This window comes from Colobus angolensis, unplaced genomic scaffold (genome assembly GCF_000951035.1).
Source record: "Colobus angolensis palliatus isolate OR3802 unplaced genomic scaffold, Cang.pa_1.0 Scaffold262, whole genome shotgun sequence".
NCBI lineage: Eukaryota > Metazoa > Chordata > Mammalia > Primates > Cercopithecidae > Colobus > Colobus angolensis.
Window position 1 is genome coordinate 4887255 of NW_012115844.1, and position 13980 is coordinate 4901234.

Sequence of the window (13980 nt, forward strand, 5' to 3'; positions counted from 1 at the left end):
AAAAAAAAAAAAAAAAAAAAAAATCCTCTAAATGAAACAATGTGTGCAAAGTGCTTGGCAATTCTCAATGCACCTTAACTACCAGTATCATCATAACATCACTATCATGTTACAATATTATTTATAAATTTTGTATACTTAAGGTATTGCTATGTTGTATTATATAGTATTACCATTATTATGTAAGTATTCATTACAGAAATATGTAATTATATATAGCTATTATAAAATATAGAGAATTATATATCATAATTTATTATTATAGCTATAAATCACTACATATATTATCTATATTTATCATGCTTTTTTTTTTTTTTGAGATAGGGTCTCACTCTGTCACCCAGGATGGAAGGCAGTGGTGAGATCTCAGCTCACTGCAACTTCCGCCTCCTGGGTTCAAGCGATTCTCCTGCCTCAGCCTCTGGAGTAGCTGGGATAACAGGCACATGCTACTATGCCTGACTGATTTTGTATTTTTAGTAGAGAGGAGGTTTCCGCATGTTGGTCAGGCTGGTCTCGAACTCCTGACCTCAAGTGATCCACCTGCCTGGGCCTCCCAAGTGTTGGGAATACAGGCGTCAGGCACCGCACCCGGCCTCTATTCTTCATAGATCACTTATAACCATCTATATAATACACACAATTACACTTACAGATTTTTCATTTTCATTATATAAATAACACAATGTAACTACAAAACTAAGCCTGGTAGATGTGTTCATGTTCAGGAGGACTGCTCCATTTCTCAGACTTTTACAACCAGATCTTAGTATCATTCTGAATTATTCCCTGGAGTGTACAAATTATTTCTAATCATTGTCCTGTTCTCAGCTCTTGGAGCATTTGACGCTGTTGACCTGCTTTTGGAAACCCTCAGTCTCCACCTCTTGGCTTCTGTCACTCTGAATCTCCTGCTCTTCCATCATCTTTCAGACATCTCCAGGCCTTTTCTGTCTTCTCTTCCTTGCCCTGTACTTGCCCTCACCTCAACAAAGGCTACAATTCCTCCTCCCATAAAGGGCCTCTCCATTCAGTTTGATATCCATGACTTAGAAGCCCCATGTCTCTTTCAGGAACCCTAATCCTGCGTAGACATCTTTGCACACAGAAGTCCAATGTATTAGGTAAAAGCTTTCTCTGCTCAAAGCCTGCTGTGGCTCCCACTATCTCTAGAATAATACCCAAGCATCAGGCAGAAGAGGAAATATGTGAACACTGAGAGATGAATACATCAAGAAGCAAGCAGGAGAAGGGCTTTTCCATGCAGAAGGAGTAGCGCATGTGGCATGGTTCGGCTGTGACCCTACACAGATCTCATCTTGAATTGTAATCCCCATAATCCCACATGTCTAGGGAGAGACCTGGTGGGGGTGACTGGATCATGGGGGCAGTTTCCCCCATGCTGTTTTAGTGAGTGAGTTCTCGTGAGATATGATAGTTCTATGAGGGGCTCCTCTCCCTTCACTCCTCACTCTGCTCTCTCCTGCTGCTATGTGAGAAGGTCCAAGCTTGCTTCCCCTTCGCCTTCCGTGTGATTATAAGTTTCCTGAGGCCTCCCCAGCCATGTGGAACTGTGAGTCCATTAAACCTCTTTCCTTTATAAATTACCCAATCTCAGGTATTTCTTTATAGAAGTGTGAAAACAGACTAATACATCATGCAAAATCTGGGAGCCCCAAAGCAGATGGTGCCTTTGGGAAATGGTGGCTTGGCTGGAGCCAGGAGCCAGAGGCAGAAAGCTGCAGGGGCAATGAGAGATCAAACTGCAAGATAGGTTGGTCATGCTAAGTTCATGGGCACTATGCCCAGGTCAGTAGGAAACAATGAAAGCTTTTTTCTTTTTTGTTTTTGTTTTTGTTTTTGTTTTTTTTTGGAACCGAGTCCTGCTCTGTTGCCCAGGCTGAAGTGTAGTGGCACGATTTCGGCTCACTACAATCTCTGCCTCCCAGGTTCAAGTGATTCTCCTGCCTCAGCCTCCTGAGTAGCTGGGATTACAGGCACGCACCACCACCACGCCTGGCTAATTGTTGTATTTTTAGTAGAGATGGGGTTTTTCCGTGTTGGCCAGGCTGGTTTCAAACTCCTGACCTCAGGTGATCCACCTGCCTTGGCCTCCCAAAGTGCTGGGATTACAGGGGTGAGCCACCACACCTGGCCTTGATGAAAGACTTTCAAGAAGAGAGTGTCAAGATCCAACTGGTACACATCTCAGAAAATGACAAGAACCCGTAGACATGCAGACACTCAGTACAAACTTACTGAATTAAAGTGGTTTACCGAAAACTAAATCCATCTGGGAATCTCATGCATGCAAACATCATTGTTGCCACCATTACAAGGGCAGAATGCTGGCATGCTTGAAAAGATGACTGTTACTCTTTTTGTTTCAGGATGGTACTTTCTTGGTCCGAGACTGTTCCACAAAATCCAAGGAAGAGCCCTATGTTTTGGTTGTGTTTCATGGGAACAAAGTCTACAATGTAAAAATCCGCTTCCTGGAGAGGAATCAGCAGTTTGCCCTGGGGACAGGACTCAGAGGAGATGAGGTGGGTATAACTTAACAGCCTCCCTGTTCCAGGCTAAGCCCAACAAATAAAGGAAGAGTTTGGGGGATGTCGCCCTGGAGGAGGAGGATGCTGCCCTGAAGGAGGGGGATGTAGTCTGACCTCCCCACCCCTTCCACAAATATCTGCACATCTTACACTTTGGCCTACCAGGCCAGCGGCCAGTTTTGACCATTTCATGCACCCTCATTCCCTGCCTTGCCTATTAAAGAAAACTCATTCTACAAGACACATCTAAACTCTGCCTCCCAGGAAGCCTCCAGAGGAGCATACACTAATGCCAAATTCCTTTCCCTCCTCAGCACTGAAATGCCCACTGCAGACATTTCTGATGTCTGTCAGAATTCCTTATCTATAGATTTGTGTCCCCAAAATGAATGTGAAACCAGCCACAGCATTCGGGCTATGTTGACCATGCCTGTCCTCAGTACAGATCTGCTGATGGGGGCGAAAGAATGAATCAATTAAAATATTCGTGAATAACAGAAATCAATCCACAAGAAAGGGGAAATTTTCACTGAATATGTATATGCCAGGCCTAGTCTATCTGCATTACTATTATTATTATTTTGAGACAGAGTCACACTGTCACCCAGGCTGGAGTACAGTGGCATGATCTCAGTTCACTGCAACCTCCTCCTCCCGTTTCAAGTGATTCTCCTGCCTCAGCCTCCCGAGTAGCCAGAACTACAGGCATGCACCACCAAACCCAGCTAATTTTTATATATTTTTTACTAGAGATAGGGTTTCACCATGTTGGTCAGGCTGGTCTCAAACTCCTGACTTCAGATGATCTGCCTGCCTTGGCCTCCCAAAGTGCTGGGATTACAGGCATGAGCCACTGTGCCTGGCCAGCATTATCTTATTTTGATCCTCAACAACTCTTTGGAGTCATGATTTTTCCTATCTTAGATGTAGGAATACTGAGGCTCAGAAAATTAAATAAATGGCCAAAGACACACAGGCAGTAATGGAAGGGGGAAGGAGAAGCTGCTCTTGCAACTCTTCTGTTGATGAAGGAAGGGGTAAAGGAAGGAAGGAACGAAGTTAGTTATGAGCCACCATTTCTAAGGATGTGAGCTCAGGCCAGTGACTTAACTTCCCTGGCCTTTAATCTCCTCAAATGTAAACGTTATTTTAAAGCCTAGACTTCAATAATTTAGTGATTCCCATTTAGCATCTCCAGGTTGCAGTTTTATCTGTGGGTGTGCATTGTTAGGGGCTGAATCGTGCCTCCCTCACTCCAAAAAACCCACACGTTGAAGTCCTAACCCCCAGTAGCCCAGAATGTGACTGTATTTGAAGATAGGGCTTTGAAAGAGATAATTAAGGTTAAATGAGGTTATTGGGATGGGTCCTAACCCAATATGACTGATGTCCTTGTGACAAGAGGAGACACACACAGAGGGGCGACCATGTGAGGACATGGGGAAGGGACGACCATCTGCAAACCAAGGAGAGAGGTCGTGGGAGAAAGCAGCCTTCCAACACCTTGATCTTGCGACTTCAGCCTCAAGAACTGCGCAGACAGACATTTCTGTTGTTTAAGCCACCTCATCTGTAGTGCTTAGTTACAGTAACCTTGACAAACTAACACAGGATAAAACCAGAACTTTCACACAGATACCGATTGTTTTTCAACAAGTAACAAAATAGGGCACATTGTTAGGGCTGCCAACAGGCTTCAGGTAGGCACATGTGTGAAATCGACGTGCAGGCTGCATAAAGATTCCAGCTTAAATCCCGTGTCTGACCCAGAGCACTTTTTTGAGGCTCGGGTCAGTTAGCACCTGTGAGGCGGCCATGGGGTCAGTTCACCACCCTTTGCTACAGCCCGGGAACACTGTGACATGAACGAGTGCATTAGTAAATCCATAGATTAATACATAAATCTACCAGTTACAGTCACATTAAGAAAGTGCTATGTTAACACGAAAGAGAGAAGTGGCCAGTTCTTCATTTTGTGGAGAGGATTGACAAGTTAATAAATGCAAAACACTTAGTGCCTGGCACCTATCAAGGCCATGAAAAATTTTAATTATATTTTCATCACTATTACTGAGTCATTTTAATAAGTAGGATATAGTCCCCCTAAGATACCTATGGTAATGGACTTTCCAGCTCAATGTCCCTTGATCCTCCTATATCTTGTCTCAGCTCATAGAATTTCTCATCTTTATGAAAGCATTATATAATTCTTATTTCTTTCTTTCTTTATTTTGAGACAGGGTCTTGTTCTTGTTGCCCAGGCTGGAGTGCAGTGGCATGATCTTGGCTCACTGCGACCTCTGCCTCCCTTGTTCAAGCCATTCTCCCGCCTCAGCCTCCCGAGTAGCTGGGATTACAGGCATGTGCCACCATGCCTGGCTAATTTTCTATTTTTAGTAGAGATGGGGTGTCTCCATTTTGGTCAGGCTGGTCTGGAACTTCTGACCTCAGGTGATCCGCCTACCTTGGCCTCCCAAAGTGCTGCGATAACAGACACGAGCCACCGCGCCCAGCCAGGAAAGCATTATATAATTCTTAAATGCTTGGGTTTAAGGGTTTTTTTTCCTTTGAGAATAGAGGACGTGGACATGGTGTGCCTTTGCATGTGCCAGGCCCTTGGGCCAAATGCTGTTTAATTTGCTCTCACATGGAGTTCTTGAAAAAGCTCTGGAAAAGACATCTTAATGAATCTCATTTACTGGCGAGGAAACTGAGACCTGAGATAGTTACAGCTTTCTTTTCCAACATGCCCTACTTTGGTCTGCTAATAAAGAAAAGGAAGTAGAGTGACTCTGTGATAATATCCTAATAGCTTAATCAGACTGTCAGCCGGTTCACTGACTGTCTCGGCAAATAAGGAGCATCTCCTATGGCAGGCCATAGATTAGACCCTCTGCCTCCAGATGAACTGCTCTAATTACTGTCACCAAGGAACCCTGAGAGAACCAAATATCCGTCTTAAGAAGCTCCTTTCTGTGTTCATCTGGAATTTTCTCCTCCTTTGCATGCCCTATTTTTTTTCCCATATGTGTTGAACGTACATTTCCACAGGTGAAAGAATGAATCAATGAAAGCATTCACTAATAATATAAATATATATACATAAATCAAGCAATGAGAAAGAAATCCAAGGCAGAATCCTGAGTTTTGGTGGGGTTTTATATGCACTAGAGCTATTCTGTGCAGTTAACCATTAATAACTAATTTGATCTATTGACTCCTCATAGCCAACCTCTAGGGTAGGTGCTGTCAATATTTCAGTTTAACAAACTGTGACAGTGAGGCACAGAAATGCTAAGTATCTGGCCCAAAGTCACAGCTAGTAAATGGCAATTCTGGGATGCAGTATGTTTTGCAAAACATTGACTTCCATTACCAGTTGAAGGTATCCAGATTCTTGGCATCTTGAGCCAAGAATTGGCAAAACACACAAACAAAGCAAGGAAAGAATGAAGCAACAAAAACAGAGATTTATTGAAAATGGAAGTGCACTCCACAGGATGGGAGCGGCGCAGGCACAGGGGCTCGAGCCCTCTTACAGAATTTTCTGCGGTTTAAATATCTGCTAGAGGTTTCCATTGATTACTTGGTGTTCATCCTATGTAAACGAAGAGGATGAAGTAGTTACAAAGTCATTTACTCAGTGTAGGCCTTATGTAAACAGAAAGGATATATCCTGTCACAACTGAAGTGTTTCCATTTGATTTGGTTCTAGGAAGTCCTTAGATTCCCTGCCTCCAGGCCCTATTCTCACGTCTCACTTCCATAGACAGACTCAAATAACACCATGGCAAATACAAGCAATCCCCCACCCATTTGAAAACATTGCAGGTTGAATCACAGTTAAAGAATAGTTAACACTTACTTGGAGCTTACTGTGTGCCAGGGAGTGGGTAAAAAATGACAATTCACAGGTGGTTTCTTCCTGCCTTGCCTCTGAGGGAGATGTGTAAGAGAAAGAGGGTCTGGATTTCACTCAGTTCCCTCATGCTTTTCACAGCCTGAGCCTTTTGTCTTGCTGAGGAAGAATCACACCTCTTTAAAACAAGATTAGCAAGGCTCTGCTAAATACAAGCCAACTACTAGCTACTTTAGCCAGGGTCCAATTAAAGAAAGCATCTTCACCCAACTCAGCAGGAAAAACATGAGAAACAGCATCTTCAAAGATTACTTTAATTTCATGTAGTTTTGTAGCTATCTTGCCGCTTTTGAATTTAACCACACAGATGATGCAGCAATGCCTAACTCTCGGGAGTTATTTTGAGTGTGACATGAGTTGATGTAAATATTCGCAGACACATAGAGGCAGGTGCTTAATAAGTACCACTTCCCCAAAAACTTCACGGTTTAAAACAACTGAAATGTATTGTTTCACAGTGCTGGAGGACAGAAGTCCAACATTATGGTATCAGCAGGGCCACACTCCTTCCGGAGACTCCACGGGAGAGTCACCCCTGGCCTCTTCCAGCTTTCCACGGCTGCCAGCAATCCTTGTCTTCCTTGGTTTATGGCCATGTCACTCCAGTCTCAGCCTCTGTGGTCACGTGACCTTCTCCTCCTCCTCTCTATGGTCACGTGACCCTCGCCTCCTCCTCCTCCTCTCTATGGTCGCGTGACCCTCGCCTCCTCCTCTCTATGGTCGCGTGACTCTCTCCTCCTCCTCTCTATGGTCGAGGTGACCCTCTCCTCCTCTCTCTATGGTCACGTGACCTTCTTTTCTCTGATCAAAATCTCCCACTGCTCCTATCTTATGAAGAAACACATGATTGCTTTTAGGGCCTACTGGGATAACCTCGGATAAGCACCCCCTCTCAGGATCCTTAACTTTATCCTGTATTATACCATATAAAATAGTATTAACTCTTTTACAATGTAAGGTCATATTCCAGATTTTGGGATTAGGACATGGACATATTGGGAGGAATCATTCAGCACCCGCTGCTCATTTACTTATTTATTGTCCGAGCATTAATTGTAGGCCTACAGTATGTTAGACTCAGTGTTGCATTCTGGGAACACAGAAAGAGTCATGTCAAGTCCCTGCCACCCAGAGAAAGATCGGCACCTAAGCAAGAATGAGATTGGTAGAACACCGGCCCTAGCCAGCCAAGGAGGCGCCTGCCTTAAACAACCTGCAGAGCTTAACTGCTGCCAAACATCAGCCCTGCATCTCAGTTTTACAAGTCATGTTTGTCAACACTTCTGTGAAATCTCAGAGAAGGGAGATTTCAATTTCAATTTCCAGATCTTTCCTTTTTGTTCTACAAATGTTTATATGTTTCTAAAAATCACCGTAGATGTTTACATGATAAAGTAAACTTTAAAGACTAGAGAACAGAGACAATTAACCCATAGGTTTTTTTCACACCTTCCCTGTCTGCTTCCTTCTCCTCCTGCTTGCTTGGCATTTATCTCTCTTTCTCTTTTCTCCCCCTTTCCTTCTTTCATTCTCATATGTGTACCCAAACAGATTTCTTTACTTTTCTGGAAGGAAACATTGCCCACAGTTCATATATACAATAAACACAAAAGGTTTAAACAAATGGGCCAGGCGTGGTGGCTCACGCCTATAATCCCAGCACTTTGGGACGACAAAGTGGGTGGATCACGAGGGTCAGGAGCTCAAGACCAGCCTGGCCAACATGGTGAAACCCCGTCTCTACTAAAAATACAAAAAGTAGCTGGGCATGGTGGCACGTGCCTGTAGTCCCAGCTATTTGGGAGGTTGAAGCAGGAGACTCGCTTGAATCTGGAAGGTGGAGGCTGCAGTGAGCCAAGATCATGCCACTATACTCCAGCCTGGTGACAGAGTGAGATTCCATCTCAAAAAAAAAAAAAAAAAGGTTTAAACAGATGTTAAGATCTGATATTAGCAAACATTGCTTGTCCCCCTGGAAAAGATTATTCAATATGCAAGAGCTTAAGTATAATCTTTTTTAAAAGTCTCTTTGGGGCAATATTTCAGTTTTGACCCCCATCATTAGAAACCAATAATAAGAAAAGACCAGGGCAGGCGTGGTGGCTCATGCCTGTAATACCAGCACTTTAGGAGACCGAGGTCGGTGGATCACTTGAGGTCAAGAGTTCAAGACCAACCTGGTCAATATGGTGAAACCCCATCTCTACTAAAAATACAAAAAGTTAGCTGGGCGCCAATGCACATGCCTGTAATCCCAGCTACTTGGGAGGCTGAGGAAGGAGAATTGCTTGAACCTAAGAGGCAGAGTTTGCAGTGAGCAGAGATCGTGTCGCTACAATCCAGACTGGGCAGCAGAGCGAGACTCCATCTCAAAATAAAAAAAAACAAAAAAACCCAGGAAAGACCACGTGACTAATTGCACCTGTCTTGCTTCCTATCACCTGTTAAAATTAATGAAATGTCATCCATGTAGCAGAGTTTTAAAACAATTAATAGCAAATGTATTATTTGGGGACAATCTTTTTTTTTTTTTTTTTTTTTGACTGAGTCTCACTCTGTTACCCAGGCTGGAGCGCAGTGGCACAATCACAGCTCACTGCAACCTCTACCTCCCGGGTTCAAGCGATTCTTCTGCTTCAGCCTTCCGAGTAGCTGGGACTACAGGCATGTGCCACCACACTTGGCTAATTTTGTTTTTTGTATTTTTAGTAGAGATGGGGTTTCATCATATTGGCCAGGCTACTCTCGAACTCCCGACCTCATGATCCACCTGCCTCCGCCTCCCAAAGTGCTGGGATTACAGACATGAGCCCCTGAGCCCAGCCTGGGACAATCTTAAAGAGAACAGAAATGAGAATAGGAGAGATAAATCATCTTCCCTCTGAAGACTAACACTAGGAAAGATTTCCTTTGATCAATGTGGATTTAACCAATTTTGTGAAAGAGGTCTACCTGGAAAGTTTTTGTTGTTGTTGTTATTCACTTTTTGTTTTGTTTTATCAAGCATGAAGAAAGAAAAAGAAAACTTTGTGCTTGGTTTAAAATTGGAAATGAAATACAGAAAATTCTTCTTTTCCTAAAGGCTTACAGTAGTGGTCTGTAAACTTCTTGGTGATTTCATTGCTCTCCCATGATGTTCTTGGCAAATCTAGAAGGGAGGAGTTAATCGTAAGGCCTGGCATGTACTGAGCACTCACTGTGTGTCACGCTTTCTTCTAAATGCTGTATTGCTTATGCATCAATTCCATTCTCACAATGAACCTCAAAGTTAGGTCCTATCATTACTATCACTGTTCGTAGAACAACTGAGGCACACAGAATGCAGGAAACTTGCTGACAGTCACACTGCTAGTGGTTGGGAGAGCCAGGCTTTGAACTCAGGCATTTAGGCTCCATAGGCCGTCTACTTACAATTACCCTGCTGTAGTAGAAATTAATCTCCCCATTGGACAACGGGGAAAGTACCTTACCTTAGCATCAGGTGGAAACTCATATTTATTGTATATGTAATATGGGTGGTGGTATAGTCTGAATGTTTGTATTCCTCCAAAATTTATGTGTTGAAATCCTAAGCCCTAAGGTGATGGTGTTAGGAGGTGGGGACTTTGGAAAGTGATTCGGTCTCGAGCCCTCACAAATGGGATTCGTTCCCATGTAAAAGAGTGCATTGCTCTTTGGACCATGTGAGGACACAGCATTAAGGCAAGAAAACGGGCCTCTCCAGATACTGAATCTGTCAGTGCCTCAATCTTGGACTCCCCAGACTCCAGAATTGTGAGACATAAATTTCTGCTGTTTCTAAGCTGCCAGCTTTATAATACTTTTTGTTGTTTGTTTTTTGAGATGAAGTCCATCCCCCAGGCTGGAGTGCAGTGATGCGATCACAGCTCACTGCAACCTCTGCCTCCCGGGTTCAAGCGATTCTCCTGCCTCAGCCTCCCAAGTAGCTGGGATTACAGGCACATACCTCAATGCCTGGCTAACTTTTTATATTTTTGGTAGAGATGGGGTTTCACTATGCTGGCCAGGCTGGCCTTGAACTCTTGAACTTAAGTGATCTGCCTGCCTTGGCCTCCCAAAATGCTGGGATTACAGGCGTGAGCCACCAGGCCTGGCCTAGTATTTTAACAGGCTGAACACACCAAGTCAGACTGACACATAGGCTATCTCACTGGAAACTGCTGCAGATCCAGTAAAGGTTTCAGAGGGACCAGGGACTTACAGATTGAACCAGGACTCTTTGGGTGTGAAAAGACAAACCCCAATTCAAATGAGCTCAGGCGGGAGAGAAGGAAATTTGTTATAATGTAATCAGAAAGGACAGAAATGGACTGGATCCAAGGACTAGTTAACATCAAGACATTCCCACTCTACATTTCTTTCCCCACATTTTTGTCCCCAGGGTGGTGTCTGTTTGCTCTTCACACCTCCCGGCATAATGGTAGGAAGGAGGAGATGACCCTGGACGTCACATGTTTTTAGCGTTTTAGTTGCTTTCTGTTCAGTGCGCCACTAACAAAAAATAATGTTCCCTCCCAACAGCCCCGAGGGAAGCCTCTGAGTGACCTGGTAAGGTTCTTAAGCCTCAACTGACAATTTTCACAGCACACATTTCTAAATGAAATTATTTGTTTGCATAGGAAATTATTTTCTGCCAGCTCCCAACAGAATGTCATCCCTGTGAAGCCCTAACTGGTCAATCTCATTCCCCATTGGCTATTCCTGAGGCCTTCCAACATTTCTGCACCTAGGATGTCCTGGGCAGAGGAAGGAGTAGGCAAGACCAAATCAGAGGCAGAGTAGCCCCCGCGGAGGCGGCTCCCTTTCTTCAGGCTGCGTCATCTCTACCTTGGTTTGTTGGAGCATCAGAGGTCACAAGCTACAGGCAAAGTTGAAAAATCAAAAGAAATATCCAGAAAAGTGAGCCTTCATTCCTGGTCTCCCCGTCCCTAGCCATGGGAGACTCTGAGTAAGGCAGTCCACTTCTCTGAGCTGAAATTCCCTTTAGCTCTTTAGGGAAGATCATTCCCCCTGCCCAGTTCACCTCACAGGCTTGCTAAGGAGGATCCAAGTTGTCTTGAAACATGGGAGGCAGGTTGAACAAGTTCTTCCTAATTATCTCCCGATATTCTCCTTCGGGAACTCACCCAAACTCACCTAATCAGAATTACTGTTTATGCAGAATGGACACTGAAGACTCAGAGAGGGAGAGGGTGAGAAGGGGGCTAAGGAATGAAAAATCACCTATTGGGTAATACAATGTATATTATCTGGGTGATGGGTACACTAAAGCCCAGACCTCACCGCTATACAATTCATCCACGTAACCAAAAACCTCTTGTACCTCTAAAGCTATTGAAAAAAAAAAATACTATATATGCTCTTCTCAGTACCCTGTCGTTATGCATGGCCCTGTACATTCTCTGCTTTTAATGTCTTTAAACCCTCCTGTCTACTTATCTGGCATGACCCATAACATAGCCCATTTCAAGTCTGCATCCTTGACAAAGCACTTCCCCATTTCCCTAAACCTGAAGTAATCTTACTTTCCATTAAATTGTCATAACACTTTATCTGTGTATCTAGAAACACTGAAATCTGCAGCCACCTCATTATTTCACAAGCAGCTCAAGGAGGGCAGCTGAATTGGCTAAGCAGCCGTGTGGTTGTCCCTGTTCTTTCTATGTATACTAGAATTCCTTAGACTTCGTTACTGGAGAGCAAGCTCACTGCAGGCACTGCCCTCCAATTTACTACATTCGAGCCTGAATCTTCTATATTTTTTGCTGGTCAGAGCTAAGGTTGAGGTTTGGGAGGCAACAACAGAGATGACAAGGCTTGACTACCATGTAATTAACCCACCTGAGTCGCTTAGGATAGAAAGGTTGTGATAACAACAGAATGGAACTTGACCAGTGTGATCTGATTCCAGAGAGGGAAAACTCCCTGTGCAGGAAATTTAAAGGGTTGCCATAGGGCTCACTTTTGGTTGTCTCAAGAAGTTTTTTTCTCCCTTGTTACCATTCTTATCACTCATCCTTCAAGCTTGCCATATTCTTTTTAAAAACTACTTCTAGTCGGGTGTGGTGGCTCATGCCTGTAATCCCAGCACTTTGGGAGGCCTAGGCAGGTGGGTCATCTGAGGTCAGGAGTTTGAGACCAGTCTGGCCAACATGGCAAAACCTTGTCTCTACCAAAAATACAAAAATAAGCTGGGCATGGTGGCGCATGCCTGTAATCCTAGCTACTTGGGAGGCTGAGGCAGGAGAATCGCTTAAACCCGGAAGGCAGAGATTGCAGTGAGCCAAGACTGTGCCACTGCACTCCAGCCTGGGTGACAGAGCAAAACAATGTCTCAGAAAAAAACAAAGAAAAAACCACTTCCTGAAACACCGTTACCATACAAAAATTGTTAAATTGGTTCACCTCTTCCCTGTGCAAAATCAAGTACCTTAGCTGTATTTTAACCTACAGACACAAAAGATATTTTAAAAATCATTAACTTTCTTTTCTGTGTTTCAGAAGTTTGATTCAGTAGAAGACATCATCGAACACTACAAGAACTTTCCCATTATACTGATTGATGGGAAAGATAAAACTGGGGTCCATAGGAAACCGTGTTACCTCACTCAGCCATTCCCTCTCACCAGACACCTCTCACCTCCGTAGCCTGGTCTTTGTGTTATCTTTGGTTTACTGGATTCAGTGCTTCCATCGTTTTCATTGATTTCAAAAGATTATTGTCTGTGCCTTGAAGGGACAAACTTTTGACTTTGTAGAAAAGAAAAACACTCTATAACAGAGAGTGGAAAATCAATCACGGATTTGAAAGTTCAAACCACAGAGAAAATATTTATAACATGCAAAAAATAAAAACATTCTAGTAACCGGCCACTGGACAATAAATAAAAATAAATAAAAACTAGGGTTTTAAAAGTGTCTTCTAAATAACAGCAGAAAATGCTATCAACATAGCTATCATGTTCATGATATAGGCGAGCAGCAAAGGGCACCAGAAGCTATTGCTTAAATGTTTGCAGCCAGCGCAGGACAAGTCAATGGGAAATTCCCAAATCTGGGCTCTTTACAGGGCACTGTGCTGCCTTTATGTCAGTTGGGCCTTACACATCTACAATGTGTGGATGATTTCTTACACTAAAGATGTTGGTGAATATTAGCTCTCTTTTATTGTAATCCTAGAAATTCAAGGATAGGGAAGAAATGTGGTATGGAAAACCAGCAATTGTGAATGTCACCTTGAAGACAGAAACTGAAAATATTCTGACCAGGGTGTGAAACAGCCAAGGGACCAGCCTCCAGCATCCTCTGCTTCGAGTAGCTTTAAGTCAAATGGAATTAACACATTCATAGTAAAGAGCTCAGATTATATCCTACACTAGCCTTCAGGCGAGCATATGTCTGAGGGAAACTAAAATCTGTATTCACAATTCCAATTATGGACTTCCATTCAAAGACACAGAAAAACTGTCCTCAAATTAGTGCCAATTC

General features: G+C 43.5%; 1 protein-coding gene across 1 annotated transcript in view; it reads left to right on the forward strand.

Moving 5' to 3' along the window:
- Positions 1-13396, forward strand: part of CLNK (cytokine-dependent hematopoietic cell linker) — a 188651-nt gene extending 175255 nt beyond the window's left edge. The window contains exons 18-19 of the mRNA XM_011947358.1: positions 2391-2546; positions 12994-13396. Of these exons, the coding sequence (XP_011802748.1) occupies positions 2391-2546; positions 12994-13140 (303 nt within the window). The 3' untranslated portion in view covers positions 13141-13396. The remainder of the gene's footprint in view (positions 1-2390; positions 2547-12993) is intronic.
- The last annotated feature ends 584 nt before the right edge of the window (positions 13397-13980 follow it).